The sequence below is a fragment of the Pseudophryne corroboree genome, chromosome 3, assembly GCF_028390025.1.
Source record: "Pseudophryne corroboree isolate aPseCor3 chromosome 3, aPseCor3.hap2, whole genome shotgun sequence".
NCBI classification, from domain to species: Eukaryota; Metazoa; Chordata; class Amphibia; order Anura; family Myobatrachidae; genus Pseudophryne; species Pseudophryne corroboree.
In genome coordinates, this window is record NC_086446.1 from 242,173,574 (window position 1) to 242,196,931 (window position 23,358).

Sequence of the window (23,358 nt, forward strand, 5' to 3'; positions counted from 1 at the left end):
ATATCCTACTGTATTTATTAAACGCAAATGATTACTTATTAACTTGCATTTCTCTTACGTCCTAGAGGATACTGGAGTCGATTTAGTACCATGGGGTATAGATGGGTCCACTAGGAGCCATGGGCACTTTTAAGAATTTGATAGTGTGCGCTGGCTGCTCCCTCTATGCCCCTCCCACCAGACTCAGTTTAGAAAATGTGTCCGGAGGAGCTGGTCACGCTTAGGGAAGCTCCTGAAGAGTTTTCTGCCTTTATTTTCTATTTGTTATTTTCAGGATGGTCTGGTTGGCACCAGCCTGCCTGCTTCGTGGGACTTAGGGGGGTAACGGCCAGCCTCCTGAGGGAACCATTCACAAGCCCCACCACGGCAAGTGTACATTCCCGCAGCACGCCGCCACCCCTAACAGAGCCAGAAGAAAGAAGAGTGGTGAGTGTTATGCCAGTGTCCCGGTTAGCGGGTCGCCGGCTATTATGGCGACATGAGGGTACGGAGCGCAGCAATGAGGAGCAGGCTGTGTCTCCAGGCCCAGATCAGTGCAGGCTGCACCGCTATGAGGGGCGAGCTGAGTCATCCTATACAGTACCCACACTGGCAAATCCGCTTACAGGGGCTATGTCCCACTGTTTAGGCATCTCAGCAAGTTTAAAATAAAACCGGGAAGACCGCGCGCCATTAAGGGGGCGGGGCTTCACTATGAGTGGCTCCAGCGCCATTTTCCCTCTGCAGTTCTACACTGACAGACTGGCAAGGATACACACTATATACTCTGTGTCTCCCTGGAAAGGCTCTGTGTGGGTTAACTGTGTCTTAACCTTTCCTGTGTGTGTGCTTCACATTTACAATGTCAGGCAAGGAGTGTGTTTCATGCACGGCAGAGTGTCTTTCTTCCTCAGGGGGATCACTACAGTGTACTCAGGGTAGTACACATTCTCAGGCTAGTGGCTCCGAACCAGCATGGTTGGATTCTCTAAAAGGGATGATCTCAAATATTTTGACTAAATTATCCCATAATGGAAGAGAGACGCAATACTTAAGGGCAGTCTGTCGATGACCTGATTTATACAGATTCAGTTCCCATACCGGCGTCTCAGACCCCTACCATTTGTCTGCAAAAGCGTACACTGGCCCAGATCCTGCAGGCTGACACTGATGATGACGTATTAGACGCGGAGGTGGGTGAGGTGGACTCAGGAGGGGGGGGGTGTGTGCTGCTCTATCCGAAGGAATACACGCCTTGATAGAAGCTATTAGAGGCATCCTGCACATTCCTGATAAGGTGACAGAGGAGGATGAGGAATCTTATTTTAATGTAAAAAAGAAATAGTCTGCTACTTTTCCTGCATCAAGAGAGTGTTGAATTCCCTATTTGAAGAGACGAGTTAATCCTGATAAGAAATTTCAGATCCCTAAAAGGTTACTCACATCCCTTTTCCTCAGGATGATAGGAAGAAATGGGAAAATCCACCGATTGTTGATGCATCGGTATCTAAGTTATCACGCAAGATAATCTTACCTGTCCCTGGGGCAGCCTCCTTAAAGGACATGGCTGACCGCAAGATTGAGACCACTCTCAAATCTGTATATACAGCTGCTGGGGTGACCCAAACACCCACTATTGCTTGTGCATGGATCACTAGGGCCATTGCAAAATGGTCAGGTAATCTAATTGAGGGATTAGATTCCTTTCTAGGGGGGAGGTAGTTTTACTCCTACAACATAAACATGACTCTGCATATTTTATGGTGGAGGCCATAAAAGAAATTGGCTTGCTCAACGCACGCACCACTGCCATGGCAGTGTCAGCACGCAGGGGCTTATGGCTATGCAAGTGGACTGCGGATGCGGATTCCAGGAAGGGTGTGGAAAGCCTACAATTCACATGTGAGGCCCTATTTGGAGATGAACTGGATACGTGGATAGCCAAGGCTACGACGGGTAAGTCTAGAGATCTTCCTTCCGCAGCCCCCCCAGTTAGGAAGACCTACTCGGCTCCAACTTTGCAGTCTTTTCGGACAGCCAAACTTAAAAATAAAACCAGAGGTTCTTCTACAGCCTCCAGAGGCAATAGAGGTAAACCCAGAAAATCAGCAACTGCAGGTTCACAGGAACAGAACTCAGGTTCTGTTTCCTCAAAGCCTTCAGCATGACGGTGAACCGCACTGCCTGGAGGACAGGCAGGTGGGAGCCCAATTAAGAGATTTCAGTCACATATGGGCGACATCATGCCAGGATCCCTGGGTCAAAGATCTTTTCCCCCATGGGTACAGGCTGGAGTTTCAGGAACTCCCACCTCAGATTCTTCAAATCAGGCTTACCAGCTTCTCAGGAAGCAAGTATGACTTTACAGGAAGCAATTCAAAAACTGGTACAGGCTCAGGTCATTGTTCCAGTTCCACCTCATCTGCACAACAAAGGTTATAATTCCAACCTGTTTGTGGTACCGAAGCCGGACGGTTCGGTAAGACCCATTATAAGCCTCAAGTCACTGAACCCGTACTTACGGGTGTTCAAATTCAAGATGGAGTCTCTGAGAGCAGTGATCGCAGGTCTGGAACAGGGGAAGTTCCTGGTGTCTCTGGATATCAAGGATGCGTACCTTCATATTCCAATCTGGCCGCCCCATCAGGCTTATCTAAGGTTTGCATTACAGGACTGTCACTACCAGTTCCAGGCCCTGCCATTTGGCCTCTCCACTGCACCGAGGGTGTTCACCAAGGTAATGGCAGAGATGATGTTTCTCCTCCGCAAACAGGGAGTGAACATAATTCCGTACCTGGACGATCTGCTGATAAAGGCACCATACAGGGGGAGGTTGTTGGACAACATTGCCCTCTCAACTCGTCTACTCCGGGATCACGGGTGGATTCTGAACCTACCAAAATCTCACCTGGAACCAACACGGAGGCTTCCGTTCCTGGGGATGATACTAGATATGGAGGCAAAAAGGTATTCCTTCCATTGGAAAAGGCTTTGGTAATCCAGACGATGGTGCGGGATGTTCTGAATCCAACCCGGATATTGGTGCATCTATGCATTCGCCTTCTTGGGAAGATAGTAGCCGCTTACGAGGCACTGCAGTACGGAAGGTTTCACGCAAGGACCTTCCAGCTGGATCTGTTGGGATAAATGGTCCGGATCGCATCTCCAAATGCACCAGAAGATACGTCTGTCGCCAAGAGCCAGAATTTCTCTTCTGTAGAGGCTTCATGCTTCTCACCTGACAGAGGGCCGAAGGTTCGGGATTCAAAATTGGCTTCTGCTAACCACAGACGCAAGCCTCAGAGGTTGGGGAACAGTCACCCAAGGTGAACAGTTCCATGGAAAATGGTCAAGTCAGGAAACCATTCTTCCAATCAACATTCTGGAACTAAGGGACATATACAACGCCCTTCTACAGGCATCACAGTTTCAAGATCAAGCCATTCAGGTTCAGTCGGACAATGTGACGGCAGTAACGTACATAGGGGGTCATTCCGAGTTGATCGCTAGCTGCCGTTGTTCGCAGCGCAGGGATCATGCAAAAAATCGCCACTTCTGCGCATGCATACGGTGCACACTGCGCACGCGCGGCGTACTTTCACAAAAGCCAATGCAGTTTTACACAAGGTCTAGCAACACATTTCAGTCGCACTGTTGACCGCTGAGTGATTGAGAGGAATGGGACGTTTCTGGGAGGTAACTGACCGTTTTCAGGGAGTGTGCTGAAAAACGCAAGCGTGTCAGATACAAACGCAGGCGTGCCTGGGGAAACGGGGGAGTGGCTGGCCGAACGCAGGGCGTGTTTGTGACTTCAAAACAGGAACTAAATAGTCTGAAGTGATCGCAAGGTAGGAGTAGATCTGCAGCTACTCAGAAACTGCTTGAAAAAAATGTTGGCGCTGTTCTGCAATCCTTTCGTTCGCACTTCTGCTAAGCTAAGATACACTCCCAGAAGGCGGCGGCTTAGCGTTTGCACTGCTGCTAAAAGCAGCTAACGAGCGATCAACTCGGAATGAGGGCCATAAACCGGCAAGTCGAAACGAAGAGCAGAGCAGCAATGTCAGAGGTAACAAGGATTTTCCTCTGGGCAGAAAGACATGCAAGAGCTCTGTCTGCAATTTTCATTCCAGGAGTGGACAACTGGGAAGCAGACTTCCTCAGCAGACACGACCTCCACCCAGGAGAGTGGGGCCTTCACCCGGAGGTGTTCGGGTGCTTGACACGTCGGTGGGGGGTTCCTCAAATCGATATGATGGCCTCTCGTCTCAACAAGAAGCTCAAGCGGTATTGTTCCAGGTCGAGAGACCCACAAGCTGTGGCGGTGGACGCTCTGGTGACTGCATGGGTTTACCAGATGGTGTACATGTTTCCACCACTTCCATTGATCCCAAGAATTCTCAAAAGAATAAAAAGAGAAGATTCAAGCAATACTCATTGCTCTGGACTGGCCAAGAAGGGCCTGGTACACGGGTCTACTGAAGATGCTCTTAGAGGACCCGTGGCCTACACCTCTTCGCGAGGATCTTCTGCAACAAGGGACGTTCGTCTAGCAAGACTTACCACAGCTACGTTTGACTGAATGGAAGTTGAGAGTCAAATTTTAGCCCAGAAAGGGATCCCAAACAGGGTTATTGCAACTTTGATCCAAGCCAAAAAGGGAGTAACGTCTAAACATTACCACCGTATTTGGAAAAATACGTCTCTTGGTGTGAAAACAGGGAATTTTCTGCGGTGGAATTTCAACTGGGACGTTTTCTCCTTTTTCTGCAGTCAGGGGTGGACGTGGGCCTACGCTTGGGCACCATAAAAGTCCAGATTTTGGCCTTGTTCATTTTCTTCAAGAAACAATTGGCTTCCCTCCCGGAGGTTCAGACGTTCTTGAAGGGTTTACTACACATCCAACTGCCCTTTGTGCCTCCCATGGCACCCTGGAATCTCAACGTGATGTTGCGGTTTCTACAATCAGAATGGTTTGAGCCTTTACAGGAGGTTGACGTAAACTATCTTACGTGGAAAACCGTCACACTGTTAACCTTAGCTTCAGCAAGGTGTGTGTTGGAACTGGGGGCGTTGTCTCACAAAAGACCCTATTTGATTTTTCATGAAGATAGAGCTGAAGTCAGAACTTGTCAGCAATTTCTTCCTAAGGTGGTGTCTGCGTTTCATATCAACCAACCTATTGTGGTTCCGGCGGTTACAGACACTTCTGCTACTTCAAAGTCCTTGGATGTTGTGAGGGCTTTGAAGGTCTACATGAAGTGGACAGCTCGTCACAGAAAATCAGACTCGCTGTTTGTTCTCTATGATCCCAATAAAATTGAGTGTCCTGCTTCAAAGCAGTTTATTGCTCGCTGGATCAGGCATACTATCCAGCATGCTTATTCTACGGCAGATTTGCCGGTTCCAAAATCTGTACAGGCCCACTCTACTAGGTTGGTGGGTTCTTCCTGGGCCGCTGCCCGGGGTGTCTCGGCTTTACAGCTCTGCCGAGCAGCTACTTGGTCAGGTTCGAACACGTTTGCTAAGTTCTACAAGTTCGATACTTTAGCCTCTGAGGACCTTCAGTTTAGTTAATTAGTTCTGCAGGAGCCTCAGCACTCTCCCACCCGGTTTGGGAGCTTTGGTACATCCCCATGGTACTAAATGGACCCCAGTATCCTCTAGGACCTAAGAGAAAATAGGATTTTAATTACCTACCGGAAAATCCTTTTCTCGTAGTCCGTAGAGGATACTGGGCGCCCACCCAGTGCTTCATGTTTTCCTACACTGTTACTTGTTAAGTACTGTTGTTGGTTCAGCTGTTGCTGTTCCTCATCAAGTTTGGTTAGCATGGTGTTCCTCTTGTTGTGTGTGTGCTGGTTCGAATCTCACAACTGTCCTTTAAATCATCCTTCTCTCAAGGTATGTCCGTCTCCTCTTGCAGTTTCCTAGACTGAGTCTGGTGAGAGGGGCATAGAGGAAGGAGCCAGCGCACACTATCAAATTCTTAAAGTGCCCAAGGCTCCTAGTAGACCCGTCTATACCCCATAGTACTAAATCGACCCCAGTATCCTCTACAGACTACGAGAAAATTATTTCATCATGTATTTTTTTGTGGACTGAGTAGTGTGGTGGTAATTACTATAGGTAGAACAGGTTATGTGGGTGGTGATGGAATTCGATAAGGTAGCCTGTAGAGGTGAGTTTTCACAAAATGCTTGAAGATTTAGAGACTAGAGATAAGCCTTATTGTGCATGGGAGTGCATTTCACAGAGTGTGTGCAGCCCAGATAAAGTCCTGTAATTTTGAGTGGGAACAAGTAATGCGTGTGGATGATAGATGCAGATCTTGTGCAGAGTGGAGTAGTCGAGCTGGGAGATATTTAGAGATGTGTGTAGTTGAACCTTGTGTGTAAGTTGGAGTCCTCTTCTGTGAGTTAGAGGATTTTCTATAATGTATCACTACAGATAAGATTTCCGTATGTTACAGAAGAGGTACTTCAGTGGTCAGCGATGTGCAGCTGCTCACCAAGAATTACTCTAACCAAACATCTATGGGAGATCAGGGAAAATGTGCACTGTTGGTGGCGTTACAATTGTAGCGTTACAATAGGTTTTTTTGGCAATTTGTGCCCATCGCCACTAACTGAACTGCCCCCAAAGTTTCCAGTTCAAGAAGTGTCATTTTTGCGGAATGTTGACTCTACTCTCCTATCGTCTTTCTCTGTTTTAATAATAGCTAATAATCAGGATTCACTTTTAAATATATGTTTATACAGGTTGAGTATCCCATATCCAAAATGCTTGGGACCAGAAGCATAAAATGAGATATCATGGCGATGGGACCCAAGTCTAAGCACAGAATACATTTATGTTTCATATACACCTTATACACACAGCCTGATAATTGTAACCAATATTTTTAATAACTTTGTGCATTAAGCAAAGTGTGTGTACATTCACACAATTCATTTATGTTTTATATACACCTTATATGCACAGCCTGAAGGTCATTTAATATAATATTTTTAATAACTTTGTGTATTAAACAAAGTTTGTGTACAGTGAGCCATCAGAAAACAAAAGTTTCACTATCTCACTCAAAAAATTCCGTATTTCGTAATATTTTGATACTCAACATGTATTTGCTTTCATTCTTGTAAAGCAGGCTTTTTCAACCAGTGTGCCGTGACCAGTTGCAAGGTGTGCCGCGGAGCCAGAGCAGCTTCCTGCACCTTCAGAGTGACCTGTTGTCCCGGGCTCTTCTTAGAGGATCAGTCATGCTCCAACCGTGACCTATGCCTTGAAGACTCAGCGGTGTGATATCATAGGTCACGGCCGCCGCGTCTCACCACCCAGCCAGCCCACCCGCATACACATATTCCAGTTCCTGCCTGCATACACAGCTTTGCTTGGCCACCCACATCTACACCAGCCCGACAACCCGCTGCTCAGTATTCACAGAACTCCACTATGAACAACCTTGAACACTGAGGGACAGGGAGAAGGACAGCTAATTGGTAGGGGCAAATATTTGTTAGGTTATTTCTCCTGTGGGGAGCAAAATGATTTATGGATTTATGGTGGGAATAATGTGAATAATTCATGTGAGAAGCAATAGGATTTATGTGGGGACTAATGTGATTGATTTATGTGGGGAGTGATGTGATTGTTTTTTCTGTGTAAGCCAATGTATGTGTGTATTTTTTTTTTTTTTTTTTACTGTGAGGGCCAATGTGCATTTTTTGTTTTTTTCTGTGGCGAACTGATGGTGTGCCTTGGCAATTTTAAAATATTGTTCGGTGTGCAGCGAGTAAAAAAAGGTTGAAATTCACTGTTGTAAAGGATGGATCATTAAAAGTACTCAATTATTATAACCTTGTATTAGCCTTCTTGCTGTACTATCAGTGGGAGGACCTTGGACAAGCTGGTGTCAAACGTACCAGGTAAAAGTTTAAAGTATATATAATTTTGGTGCTTGTAGGTGGATATTTAATAAACATAATTATCTCCAAAAAGAGATCATTATCTTTTTTCTAGTTGAAGTTGCAGCACAGTGCAAAATTCAGATGGGGGAGCCACACCAACTGCCAGTGAGTCCCAGGGCAGCAATGTTTGGCAGTGTGTGGAGTGGCAGTTGGTGTGGTTCCCCTATTTGAATGTTGGACTGTGCTGCAACTGCCACTATAGAAGAGATATTTAATTATTATAATTTTTTTTAATTAAATATCCCCCATAGTCTTTTACAGATGTGTTCTCCTACATCCTAGCTGCAGTCACGTTAAACAGCCCTTCTAGTCATGACATGCCGTGGCATGACTCAGTTGTGCCAAGCATCTTTGTGTGCAATTTTTTCAGTTGAAATGCATTTTATTCACATCACTATGTGAACAGGACACACAAGTAGCGTATACTGATTAAAATGGTATGCGACATGCCCATATTCTGTGTGCAACCGTGGCTGAATCTGCATATGCAATGCTACGCTACAGTGTTTTCCTGGAAATCACTAACGTAGCGTTTCGACTCACGGCAGGCATCCTGTGGTGCATAGCGTATTGAGGCTAGATGTATGAGGACACATCTGTAAATAAAAAGCGTATTGTTATGTGAGGCTGAAGATGTGCTGGGCATGTATGCAATACAGAAGTAAACACGTTTGTTAATGTGTAGACCAGAGTTTCCCAAACGGTCCAGGTTTTAGGTGTATCCATGGCTCAGCACAGATGGTTAAATCAAACTCACTGAGGTACTAATTAAGTCACCTGTGGCCAAGCATGGATACACTTAAAACCTGACCGTTGGGGTGCTTTGAGGACCGCGTTTGAGAACCTCTGGTGTAGACTAAAGGGCCCTACACATGTAAAGATCCGCCCGCGAGCTGCCCGACGGCGGATTCGGCCCACAGGGACGACCCGGCGGTGGGGGGGCAGTGAGGGGGGGGGGGTGAAGTTACTTCACACACTTTCCCCCCGTCACACGGCTCCATAGAAGTGCAGGCAAATATGGACGAGATCGTCCATATTGGCCTGCATGCACAGCCGACGGGGCACCAGCGATGAACTAGCACGGGGCCGCGCATCGTTCATCGCTGGTGACTCCACACTCAAAGATATGAATGGTATCTCGTTCATTAATGAGATCGTTCATATCTTTGAGTGATATCTCCCAGTGTGTAGGGCCTATAATACTGCTGCCTATTGATATGACATATATATGTAACGAAGATCTCTGAATTCTATTATTATGTGGAATTTATATCTGGTTACTGTTATCATTCAGGGTGCTGGGGGAAACCAAATGCCTTTTTTTCTTGCCCATTGATATGGAAGGAAGCCATTTTGCAGATTTAATGATCGTGTTTGACGTTTTCAAAAGAAATGTGTTTATTTATTTCTATATTTGGTTGATTCTTTAGTAAAAAATGCCTACTGGTGTTTTTTTCCCAATAACTGGGAAATCATATACTGAGCTATGACAAACCAGCCAGCTAACACATCAGTGAATTAGTTACTGTTCATACACCCTCAATCATGGCATTTATTAAGGGCTATTTCTGTATTGTCACCATACAATGCACCACTGTGCAGTGATAGTTTGCAAACAGTGTCTCCAGTATTTTACAGACATCTGTGGACAATTTTCATTTATTTTATCTTTCAGTGCAGAAATTTTTTTCCAGGGCCCGTTTTAACTCAACAAAATCCTGTAAACTAGGGAAAAACGGCATCATCTGCTGCCTGGACCGTAGCCCGCACAGTGCAATGACTCAGGCTGATTAATGCCTCTAACACTGATGGGGGCACCCGGGAAAGTAATAGCACGAGTACGGGAGGGCCAGGAGAAACCGCTTGATGATTCCTGCAGATTGCTCATTGTTTCATGAAAAGAACACATCCCCCGCAGAGAGACCCTCAGTGTGGGCAGCCACTATTAATTCAGCAGATATCCTGAGTCTGTGAAATACAAGGAGACAGGTACATACACAGCAAGTGTAATGTGATCTCTGCTGGATGGCTGAAGGACATGTCACTTCCCCTGCAAGGAAATGCATCGCGTTTCACATGCACTCATATGGACAGTCCATTCCACTAATCACATCTGCAGACCCAATTAATATCCCCCAGAATCTTTTTTTTTTTCCCATAGATAAAAATTTTATATTTATACTTTGGCAAGGTTTTCTATCCACTACTTTGAAGCATCATATTTTCTGTGGTAATTTAATAATAATAATAATAATAATAATAATAATTTATATATCACTTTTCTCCCAATAGGACTCACAATGCTTTAAATTTGCATTTACAACACAAAATAAAAATAAGCTTAACAAAGACAATAACTAAGCATTTGGGTTGAATATTTTTCAGGAACTAAAGAGACATTAAGGAAATGCATGAGTAAACCATAAAGTCTTCAATCTAGAAAGGAGGCCTCGCGAAGTGAGTTCCATAGTGTCTGAGCCACAGTGCTGGAAGCTCAACCCCCAGATGAATTCAGGGAGATTCTAGGTACAATTAATAGTTCATCGTCATCAGATCACAGTAATCGAGCAGGACAGTAAGGTTAAGAAGCTGCTTCCAGTACTCTGGCCCCTGGTCATGTAGGGATTGACAGTCCGTAAACCAATCTAGAACAGATTTGCCATCTCACAGGCAGTCGTGAGTAATGTCTGGAACTCACCCCATACTGGGGTCTGTGGATGGATACAATGAGGCAACCGGGCAGTCTGTGCACCCCACACTAACACTACATACAGCTTCCTTTCTCTAATATCAGAGGTCCATTGTCATATTATTATACGTAGATAGATATAATAACCTTAGATTTTACTGGGATTGGGGGACATCGGTTTTCATTTTGGGGTGGGCCAGGGAACCTAGAGGACATAAGGGTTGATTCATGTGGGGCTCTGATATCAACTACTGTTCTACAAGTATGCAGCAGACAAAACACCATAAAGGGGGTACTGACGGGTGAGATGTGTGCTGAGCGATCTTAACACAGACGGCTCAGCACAGCGCGGGGGGCCGCTCACTTCACAGAGCAGTGAAGTGAGCGACCCGCTAGACTGAGCCTGCATGCAGGCTCAATCAAGCACCGGCGATAGCTGGGGGGCATACACACGGCAGATCCGTGCTTAAATCTAAGCAATCTAGTCAGATTGCTTAGATTGTAAAAAAGGATCTCTCCGTGTGTACCCCCCTTTATACTGCTCCTTATCTTCAGCATACTTTACAGTGTCTTCTAAGAAAGAAAATAACTGTATAAGCAAATCGACAACTACTTCAGCAACTGAGGACAGTAGGTGGGCAGAAAAAACGCTTTATGTTTGAGCCCTAGCATCACAAGTCCCTGTTTCACTGTCTCATATAGAACTGAGGGACAAAATGCTGCAGAGTGACGTGTTCTAGAGTGACATGTAAACTGCTTTTCCTACTGAATCAGAGCAGGGGGCTGAGACACAAAAACATGAATTCAAAGACGCTCATCTGGCAATAGCCTTTATAGGAGTCAGTTAGGAATTGTAGGAGAAGGAAACCCCCCAACAAGGTACGGCTTAATGCTTGTGACACAATATCATACATCAAGATAAATATATATTGTATACTACTGTATATTTTCCAGGAAATATGTAATCTCGCTCTTTCTCCAATGGCATTTCCTATATAAGACTAACAAAAGAATAGGGGTGTCATATGTAGCACACATTCTAATAGTTTTCTCCTTGTATGTAACAAAAAATGTTTATTTTATAAATAGTTGTAGATCCATTATATATCACTTCTACCCCATGGGGGGTCATTCCGAGTTGTTCGCTCGTTGCCAATTTTCGCTATACTGCGATTAGTCGCTTACTGCGCATGCGCAAGGTTCGCAGAGCGCATGCGCTTAGTAATTTACACAAAAGTTAGGTATTTTACTCACGGCATAACAAAGCTTTTTCATCGCTGTGCTGATCGTAGTGTGATTGACAGGAAGTGGGTGTTTCTGGGCGGAAACTGGCCGTTTTATGGGAGTGTGCGGAAAAACGCAGGCGTTCGAGTTGCAAAACGCAGGAGTGGCTGGAGAAACGGGGGAGTGGTTGGGCAAACGCTGGGTGTGTTTGTGACGTCAAACCAGGAACGAAAAGGACTGAGCTGGTCGCAATGGCTGAGTAAGTCTGGAGCTACTCAGAAACTGCTAAGAAATTTCTATTCGCAATTCTGCGATTCTTTTGTTCGCACTTCTGCTAAGCTAAGATTCACTCCCAGAGGGCGGCGGCTTAGCGTGTGCAATGCTGCTAAAAGCAGCCAGCGAGCGGACAACTCAGAATCACCCCCCATGTGCAGTACATTGTACCCCCAAAACATCTGCATGTCCGAGGTTTAGCCAACCACATTGCCAGTGTTGCATATTACTAAAGAGAAAGTATTAAGGTGTTATAAATAAAAAAAATGTATTGTTTAAAAATTCAGTTTTGGCAAATTATGGTAAATATTTCCAAATGTAGTGAATATACTGCAAAGTAAGATTCATGTGAATTTATAAAGTGAAACGGAGTATAAGTAAAAAGTTCTAAGAATTTATCTTTGTCTCAGTTTTTTTTTAAACATACTGTAACATAACACCTTCATCCACTCGCCTCTGCATATTTATAAGGCTGTGAGTGTAGAGAGTCTGGACCAACAGAAGGTACTACGCCGACATATTTTGTACATGAAGCAAACCACAGTAAATCCAAGTCAACTATGAAGTAAGTTTAGAAGACCGGTTTATCCAACTAAAGAAACTAGATCCATCTTGTAGTTGGTTGAATTATCTAAAGGACCTGGGCCTTATTCAGATGTGGTTGGAGTTCCGTCCTGTGACAAAGGATGACAGCAGACTGTCAGAGTTTGACAGTCTGCTGGTGTCTGGTGGGAGGGGGGGGGGGGGGGTGGCAGTGACGGCCCCTGTTTGTGAAAACGGAGGTGTGTCGCCGCCATTTAGGGGGTGGAAAGAGGTCAGGGATTTCTGTTGCAGGTCGGAGATTTCCTGGTCTCTGCGACGAGCGGTTTGTGCGGCATCATGTGTGCCGTAAGCCACCCAAAGGTGACTGAGTGGCCTGTTGCTGCGTCCTGGGACGTAGGTCTGATCGCTACTGCAGCAGGAAGCGTCTGTTTGTAATAGATACTTCCTGCTGCATCACCATACAGAGATATCACTGCTGCATAGCACCTCTGACCTCATCTGGATTAGGCCCACTGTGCGTATCAAAAATGGAACATGTTTACAGGGATTTAAGAATGGACAGGTGCTTTCTTTCCCCATCAACACAAGGCGGTGACGCATCTTACCTGATTCCAGCTGCCCCGGGTACTTCCCCTTGATTTTTGTCACAAACATTTTCTTGAGTTGATTGAGAAAAATGTCAGATGAGCAAAACCAGACACATTCAGGCTGTATACAGTTCTCCCACAGCTTCAGGAAATGTCTGATCTTCTTGGTCTTTGGGAAAACTGAAGATAGATTGTAAGACAGACAATGTAATTTTTCCACTGACAAGACACATGGGATCCTGGAAGCTGTGTACACCAAATGTAATAATCAGAGCATGCTAAATAACAAATAAAACCCAATACTAAAGTTTTCAAATATGAACCATAGAAGTAAAAATCCATAAATAACTGCTATACAGAGTTCCCCTGCAGCTGTTACCTTGCCAACACGCTAAGGCTCATTGGCAAGGTAACAGACCTGAGATAAGCAAGAGGGATTAAGGGGTCTATTCATGAAGCAGTGAAAAGTGTGGAGAAGTGAGCCAGTGGAGAAGTTGTCCATGGCAACCAATGGTATTTTTGGTATTTGGTATATTCTTTCTCTTTTTGGTATAAAGCTTGGTGATCAAGATAAGCCCTGGGCTCCCCACAAAGTCTGTAAATCTTGCATAGACAATCTTAGCCAGTGGACATATGGAAACAAAAAAAGTTTGAACTTCAGTGTGCCTATGGTGTGGAGGGAGCCCAAAAACAACTCTGATGACTGCTATTTTTGTGCTATCAATGTTAAAGGTTTCAATAAACACGTGACTGTGACAATCACTCCTATAAAAGAATCATACAAGCAGCGGTTTTTAAAGCAATAAATGTCAAAAGTTTACCATGTTTATAGGCTGTTTCATCAAATAAATATTCATTTTGAGTGTCTTGAGTTTCTTTTGAAGTGATTTGTAGTAATTTCTACATGATAAGCTACACAGTTCTGCATATCTAAAACTTAATATACGTTTTACTGTTTTTCATGGGGTACTCAATTATTTAAAAAAGTAGAGCCAATCTGGGAAAAGCAATGTCAGATTCAGAATCAACACCCTCAAATTACTCTAAGAAGACAGAAACATTCATGACTATAGGCATAGTGTTGACCAGTGTTATTTAAGGGATAGGAGACAGAAAGTAGGCCTCTTTGCACAAAGACATGGTTGACTTTATGTATATTATTCAGCATAGTAATTTCCCTATAGATTGTAAGCGTGCGAGCAGGGCCTTCCTACCTCTATGTCTGTCTGTTTTTACCCAGTTTTGTTCTATTACTGTTGTTCTAATTGTAAAGCGCAACAGAATTTGCTGCGCTATATAAGAAACTGTTAATAAATAAAATAGTAATACACAACATTTACTTGGTCTTTCATTTCTGATAAGAATTACTATGATGTAAAAGCCTGGTTACACCAGAACTCGAAGTAACTGAGGAAGGAGTTTGTAAAAGATTGCAAAAGGGTTAATTGTCTTGATTTGGCACGGCCAGCAGTGTTACTCAACGTGTCTACCGACTGCGAAGCCATCACTGTACACACATTTCCAACAAAGTAATGTATACATCATTTGAATGTGTACTTAACCCAATCACCCCAGGTAGGTTAGTTTATTGAATAAGTGACGGTTTAGTTGCACTCACTGTTACACTGGTTCATGGCATGAAGTGGAGCGGGGTTCTTGATGTGGATAGCAGTGCAGGGTTCTGAAACAGCAGTATCGCAGCATAAATAGTTGCAGGCCTCTAGGAGCTAAGGGGGAGACATCCGTCTCCCACTATGTCACTCATACACAGTAACAAGATGGCACCGCACATGTGCAGTAGTAATACCAGCAGCCATCTTGGTAAGGGCATGAGGCATCATTCCCAGAGGAGCCATGGTGGAGACTGCACAGTAGCGCTCTCCTATTCTAACACTAACCTAGAACTGTCAACTGAAATTCTTGTATAGTAAGCTATAGTTTTATAGCTTTATACAGTGTCCTGTCCACAGTAGCCAACTTGCTAGGAATTACATCTTTCACCCTTTATGTTTGCATTAACTGTTGCACCACTGGCTTTTCATATCAAAATGGACACCGGTATATCGGGAGTTGAGGTCAGGGATCAAGACTACAAAATCCCTTTATTTGTGTATTCATGTACCATGTCCTGCTGACCTAAACTAAATCTATGACATTTCTCCAAAACCTTTGGAGAAAACTGCCCGACACTGGGGCCTGTTGGGTTATGTTTCACATCCCCAGATAGAGGAATATGTTACTGTATCTCATTTATAGCTTTCTGTGGAAAGTAGAAATAGAATATTAACTGCGGTGGGGATCACTAAAACCATTAACAAATGTAGAAAACCAACTTCGCACCTCCATGTGTGAAAATCATGGAATCTCTATTCGAATGGGTCAACTCTATAGCGTGCAGGATTTGGAAAATCTGGCAAATTTTCTCTCGAGCACTCATTATGATACATACTGTCCTCAATGGAGACCTTCTCTTCTGCCTTCTGGCTATAAAGAATGGACAAGTCCTCGAGAATCTCTCTCTGCCAGGATAATTCCTCCAAAAGATGATTCTGTATAATCCTGGCTGTGTTTGGCGAGGTCAGTTTCTAAAAGAAAAATGTCCAATGTCTAATATGCTCATATTTAATACTCACTTGTACCTTGTACACTATAGGCTTATAATACAGTATACACAGGTGACATACAGGTCTTCTATACAAATTCACCACTGATTAATCAGCACATGTCTAACCCAACTGGTTTCATTGAATGCTCCTCTTACACCTTGTACTGTAAAACATCATTGTGTTCAGTGCCCAACAGGCATAGATCTGATCTACTGTACATTGCTTTTTACAATAATTTTATTTTAATGAGTTTGTTAATTGCTTTTAGCCCTTTCCCCACCCTATTGTATCCAGTACCATTTAAATCAACAGAGCAGGAAGTATGGATTGCTTATTGCTAACAGAGGGCTCTCTCTCACCTTTAAAAGTGCTTTACAGATTTCCAAATGGACGGATAGAAGTGTGTCCAGGTCCTCATGTCCAGTGCTCCAGGCATCCCGCTCAGACTCACTTATACAGCTGTAGGTCTGCTCTGCTGCCTCCTTGAAGGTACTGTTACTGTAAGACACATCATACAATGGCCACTAAAGCACTGCTCTCAAGAGTTCATTTCTCTGCTTATGTTCCCATATCATTAGTTCAAGTGCTTTCTAAATTCCTGTGTAAATCACTATTGAGCCCTGCTTTCTCACAATGTTGTAGGCTTCCTGACTTAGCCCTGATGACCCCCCCCCCCCCCCCCCTCCTGCATCGCATATAAAAATAAAAAGGTAGACCTCAGCTGCAGTAGGTGTGGTAATTGATGTGTGATTTTTATTTTATTTTTATTTCGAGGACTTTCCTTCTGTGTTATTAAAGATACGTTCTCTTATGTTTCATGTCCTCACAATAGCTACTGCTATATTTGAAACTATTGAAAGGCACTGCTTGATTCCCTCCACAAACTTGCTTCTACATAATAAAAAATTATATATATATATATATATATATATATACAGAAAGTGTCCGGCACTCCAACAAAAAAATCACATTGCGCCCGGTGCCCTCACAGCCATGATGAAACGAATATATAGTAGTAACAGGCGGCACTCACAGCATTGTAGAAACTGATAAATAAACGGTCAGACTCCGTATAGATGAATCGTTTCAATTTCATTACAAATTGTCGTCAGGTATCCTAACGACAATTTGTAATGAAATTGAAACGTTGATTCATCTATACGGAGTCTGACCGTTTATTTATCAGTTTCTACAATGCTGTGAGTGCCGCCTGTTACTACTATATATATATATATATATATATATATATATACACACATATACATACATGCCGTAAGGTTGCACTCACATCATTAGGATATTCAACAGCTGGGGTGTCCACCAAATACTGAGGTATCATAATATAGAGATTATTGCAGAGGGGCACTCTCCAGACTTTCAAAGAAAATTATTTATTGCAAAGTTTGGATCCATTTTCGAGCTTGTTTGGGTATATAAGGAGACAGACTTACACAGCTGGCTACACTGCTGGATTACTCAGAGGATTGTATCTCTGTTGAATTGAGATGCTATGTTGTGCCTCCTGATGAAGGCCCTGTGTGGGCTGAAAATGTTTGAGAGAAGCTGAGCATACCATATTGAATTTACTATGCAATAAATAATTTTCTTTGGAAGTCTGGAGAGTGCCCCGCTGCAATAATCTCTCTCTCTCTCTCTCTCTCTATATATATATATATATATATATATATATATATATAATGCACTGTAGCTTGGCACTCAGGATAAAAGCTGTATACTAATGGGGTGCCTTCCCAAATATTAATAGTTACCAATGTCTTTACCAGAAAGAACCAGGCGTCACTCCCAAATTCCAAATCAAGCAGGTGTATTAGAAATTCATGGTGTCATAAACAAGCGTCAACGTTTCAAGGCTCGCAGGCCTTTTCGTCAGGACGTATATACTAGTGAAAAGAACTAGAAACATAGCTAACCAATGTGTCAATCTTACCTTTATACATACGAGTGCAGTTCAGCACGAGGACGCCCGCTGCTCCCGCCCGGCCGGTAGTAGGAGGGATTGCATACTGACGTATTTCCTGTCAGTCGGTTACGATGGATACACTCAAACCGTGTACGTCCTCTCCCGTTGCCTGGGGAACAGCGCCGCGTCTACTGCTGATTACTGCACATAAACAAAGTGATTACCATAGTTCATATTTAGTGTTTCAATATATCCATAAACCAATAATATAGATATACTGAATGTGCAAATTATGCAAAATAGTGTGGGACATACAACAAATATAAGTGAATTAAAAAATATTAAAAACCGGAAAATCAGAATAATTCATCATCAGAACCATAAATACTATACATAACACAATTATTTCAAAACCTAGCCAGAGCAATACCTTTACCTTCTCATAATGTGCATATTTCAGTATTTCATCAATATAAGAATTACATCAATATAAGAACCACAGAACTAAAGGCCAGTACTCACTGGCCGATGGCAGAGAGATGTGTGCTGAGCGAACCGCTCAGCACACATCTCTCCCGGCGCTCAGCACAGCGCGATCTATGCTGAGCGGGCGGGGGGAGACGGGGGGGCCGCTCACTTCACCCAGCGGGTGAAGTGAGCGACCCGCTAGATTGGCCTGCATGCAGGCCAATCTAGCAGCAGCGATAGCGATGCGCAGGGCTGCGCATCGCTATCGCTAAGGGGGCTACACACGGAGCGATCGTACTTAAAATCTAAGCAATCTAGTCAGATTGCTTAGATTTTAAGCAGCGATCGCTCCGTGAGTACCCCCCTTAAAGGAATATGTTCCAAGAGATTTTTTCATTAAGTCCTCGGGGCGAAATGGTATCTAAAATGTGTATCCATTTTGACTCACATTGACGAAGACGCCTTTTACGATCCCCCCCACGAATATCATTGGGGATATGATCTACTATCTTAAGGAGGATAATGTATGATGGGCCTCCTTAAAATGGCGTGCCACCGGCTGATCGCAATCTTTATTTTCTAATGCAGCTTTTATAGCAGAGCGGTGTAAAGCCATACGCTCTCTAAACGTCCGAATAGTTTGGCCTACATAATATAGCCCACATGGGCACATTATGATGTAGACAACAAATTGCGATGTGCAACTTAAAACATGATTAATTTTAAACTTCCGTCCTGTGTGAGGATGTTTAAAGTAAGGTCCAGGTTCCATAAAGCTACATGTCGTGCATGATACACATTTGTAACAACCCAGTTTCTTTTTTTGTGTCAAAAAAGAAGAACTGTTAGAGCTATCTGGTACATACATGATGTTGGTTTTAACCAACAAATCACGTAGGTTTCTACCCCTTTTATAGCAGGGCATTATACTTTTATTCTTAAAAGCCGGTAATTCGCTATCACTTGATACAATTGGCCACAGTGCTTTGGTGGCACGGGGTAGAATAGGGCTGGCCAATGTGTATTCAGAAATTAACGGAATCCTGTCTTGTATATTATCCTTCACTTCTGGTTCTAACAAATTTTGTCTTGGAATTGCTAATACTTGTTGTTTGGTTTCCTTAAGTGAGGATAAAGGATATCCCCGCCTAGCAAATTTATCTGAAACCAAATCTAATGCAGGTTCAAACTGGTTAGGGTCGCTAGTGATTCTCGCTACTCTTAACATCTGGGATTTTGGAAGAGCTTTCTTTAATGGGGGTGGATGGCAACTGCTATGATGTAGCAGGGTATTACGATCTGTATGCTTATAGAACACCTCAGTTGATATAGTATTATCCTTAATTTTAACTAATTAAAATTAAGGATAATACTATATCAACTGAGGTGTTCCATAAGCATACAGATCGTAATACCCTGCTACATCATAGCAGTTGCCATCCACCCCCATTAAAGAAAGCTCTTCCAAAATCCCAGATGTTAAGAGTAGCGAGAATCACTAGCGACCCTAACCAGCTTGAACCTGCATTAGATTTGGTTTCGGATAAATTTGCTAGGCGGGGATATCCTTTATCCTCACTTAAGGAAACCAAACAACAAGTATTAGCAATTCCAAGACAAAATTTGTTAGAACCAGAAGTGAAGGATAATATACAAGACAGGATTCCGTTAATTTCTGAATACACATTGGCCAGCCCTGTTCTACCCCGTGCCACCAAAGCACTGTGGCCAATTGTATCAGGTGATAGCGAATTACCGGCTTTTAAGAATAAAAGTATAATGCCCTGCTATAAAAGGGGTAGAAACCTACGTGATTTGTTGGTTAAAACCAACATCATGTATGTACCAGATAGCTCTAACAGTACTTCTTTTTTGACACAAAAAAAGAAACTGGGTTGTTACAAATGTGTATCATGCACGACATGTAGCTTTATGGAACCTGGACCTTACTTTAAACATCCTCACACAGGACGGAAGTTTAAAATTAATCATGTTTTAAGTTGCACATCGCAATTTGTTGTCTACATCATAATGTGCCCATGTGGGCTATATTATGTAGGCCAAACTATTCGCACGTTTAGAGAGCGTATGGCTTTACACCGCTCTGCTATAAAAGCTGCATTAGAAAATAAAGATTACGATCAGCCGGTGGCACGCCATTTTAAGGAGGCCCATCATACATTATCCTCCTTAAGATATAAGATAGTAGATCATATCCCCAATGATATTCGTGGGGGGGGGGGATCGTAAAAGGCGTCTTAATCAATGTGAGTCAAAATGGATACACATTTTAGATACCATTTCGCCCCGAGGACTTAATGAAAAAATCTCTTGGAACATATTCCTTTAGTTCTGTGGTTCTTATATTGATGTAATTCTTATATTGATGAAATACTGAAATATGCACATTATGAGAAGGTAAAGGTATTGCTCTGGCTAGGTTTTGAAATAATTGTGTTATGTATAGTATTTATGGTTCTGATGATGAATTATTCTGATATTCCGGTTTTTAATATTTTTTAATTCACTTATATTTGTTGTATGTCCCACACTATTTTGCATAATTTGCACATTCAGTATATCTATATTATTGGTTTATGGGTATATTGAAACACTAAATATGAACTATGGTAATCACTTTGTTTATGTGCAGTAATCAGCAGTAGACGCGGCGCTGTTCCCCAGGCAACGGGAGAGGACGTACACGGTTTGAGTGTATCCATGGTAACCGACTGACAGGAAATACGTCAGTATGCAATCCCTCCTACTACCCGCCGGGCGGGAGCAGCGGGCGTCCTCGTGCTGAACTGCACTCGTATGTATAAAGGTAAGATTGACACATTGGTAAGCTATGTTTCTAGTTCTTTTCACTAGTATATACGTCCTGACGAAAAGGCCTGCGAGCCTTGAAACGTTGACGCTTGTTTATGACACCATGAATTTCTAATACACCTGCTTGATTTGGAATTTGGGAGTGACGCCTGGTTCTTTCTGGTAAAGACATTGGTAACTATATATATATATATATATACATATATACATATATACACACACACACACGTATTATATATATTTATTCACACACACACACATATACTATTTAAAATACTGTATAGTATGAGAAAGTCTACATGTACAATTGTGAACTGGATAAAGTAGTATTTTAGCCCTTTATAGTCTGTGGGGGGAGAGGGGGGGGGCACAGTTTTTGAGCAGTTCCCAGCACATCACACAGGAAATGCTAAGAATATTTGGATATGCTACACAGAAACAATGTGTACTTTACCTCTTGCTGTGTGTGCGAATACTGCCAAACAGAGACATGTCATCTGTACTGAAATCTTGGTTTAAGAAGTCAAAACTTTCCAATGCCGTCTCCACCATCAAACTGTCCATAGAGGAAGACTGCTGCCCACGACTTGGCTGCTGCAGAACAAAGTAACATGTCAGTCATTAGGCTGATAATGTATTGAAGCAGTTTATAACAATGCACAGCCTAACATAATAAACTAGAACGTGTCTCCACCCGGCATTGTAGCAATAGTTAAGTTCAGGTTCTTTGGCAGTGATGGAGTTAAAGTGTAGGATTTGTTTCAAATTAAATGTAAACATGTAGACTTCATGAATCATAAACAGTTCAATTATATACTGTTTTCACATAAACAAATTCTAAAAAGACTCATTCCTTATCACGCACCACTAGAAGAGAAATACTGGCGGATTCAAGGATTAAAACGTTCTAGAACGGATACCATGGAATGCTGGTCATTGACCCTTGTTCTAATATCAGTTTAGTGAGTCCAATCAGCCAATGGATCTAAATAATGAAGTTTTTATAGAGCAAGTGTGTCCCCTACATGAATCATTCCATTTGATGGCATTCATTAATTCTTGGCACGCAAACCAAGGCCCCACTTACCATTACTTTCTCTATAAAGCTCAAAACAGACTGCTCCATCTCCTTCATCTTCCGCCTTGTGACATCCTCCAACCTAAGCAAGTCTAGAACCTCCTCCAGCTGACGTGCCAGAGCACCTCGCTTGTCACTTTCCGCACAACAGGTTGACTTTTCTGTACTCTTCTCTAGAAGGGGGATGTCTGTAATGCTCTCCACCATGGACCTTGTGTTGGTATCTTTGTCAAATTCCAAACTTACAGGCTTTATAGGTTGATGGACACAATAGTGATTAGGAGTCTCTTTAAGAATATCCAAAGTTTCATGGCTTAGGGGCTGACCGATGCTGTCTGGAAGCCTGACATTTTTCTGTAGTTCTCGTGAAGAATACGACACTCTCTCCCCACACGAAGAGGGTGGGTTGGGAAGTGAGGCAGCTTCATCTTCAATTCCATCCAGATTCTTCAGACTGTCTACGCTGTTCAGTTCCATATTAGGTTCTAGATGGTTATGGTCTTTGACTAACCCACTGTTGGCAAGGTAACTCAGTATGTATGGTGTCTGGATATCTTTCTCCAGAGATGGGTATGTGCTGTCCACATCACTTTGCTGCCAAAATAAATAAATAAATGAATGCTAGGATAAAAAGAGACACCTACCATATAAACCACATTGCTAAAGACACGGGGATGTCTACATGATTTAAACACCCCTCCCCTTCCATTTCCACATATGTAGAAGATACCCCCCTTTTGACATAAAATTTCTGCAAAAACATTGCAGTCTCCACGATTACTCCTAATACTCACAATGTAAAACTTTTCTCGGAAGCTGGGAGTGTTGGGTGGTGTCCAGTGATATGAGACTTTCTTGACACTTGAAAACTTGTTGGTCATTCCAGGTGTGGAGAGGGTCTTACTATTATCAAAGGGGCTGCAAATAAAGAGAAGACTATGACACGAGTGAATATCTTGTTACAAAGGGGTCTATTCATGAAGCAGTAAAAAGTGTGGAGAAGTGAGCCAGTGGAGAAGTTGCCCATGGCAACCAATCAGCTGCTACGTATAATTTTAAAGAGTGCATTTTATAAATGTTACCTTAACACTGACTGGTTGCCATGGGCAACTTCTCCACCTTTTTCACTGCTTCATGAAGAGACCCCAAAGTCTTGCTTGTTTGGGGAATGGTGTTAACTAACCAGCCTCA

The 23,358-nt window shown here is 43.0% G+C and overlaps 1 protein-coding gene across 3 annotated transcripts in view; it reads right to left on the reverse strand.

The window, feature by feature from the left end:
- RIPOR3 (RIPOR family member 3) overlaps window positions 1–23,358 on the reverse strand; it is a 322,437-nt gene that overhangs the window by 16,092 nt on the left and 282,987 nt on the right. For all 3 annotated transcript variants that reach the window (XM_063958952.1, XM_063958951.1, XM_063958953.1), the window contains 6 exons: window positions 22,962–23,085; window positions 22,177–22,761; window positions 21,544–21,683; window positions 16,228–16,366; window positions 15,712–15,847; window positions 13,281–13,442 (listed from right to left, as the gene is read on the reverse strand). In XM_063958952.1, coding sequence (XP_063815022.1) covers window positions 13,281–13,442; window positions 15,712–15,847; window positions 16,228–16,366; window positions 21,544–21,683; window positions 22,177–22,761; window positions 22,962–23,085 — 1,286 coding nt within the window. The remainder of the gene's footprint in view (window positions 1–13,280; window positions 13,443–15,711; window positions 15,848–16,227; window positions 16,367–21,543; window positions 21,684–22,176; window positions 22,762–22,961; window positions 23,086–23,358) is intronic.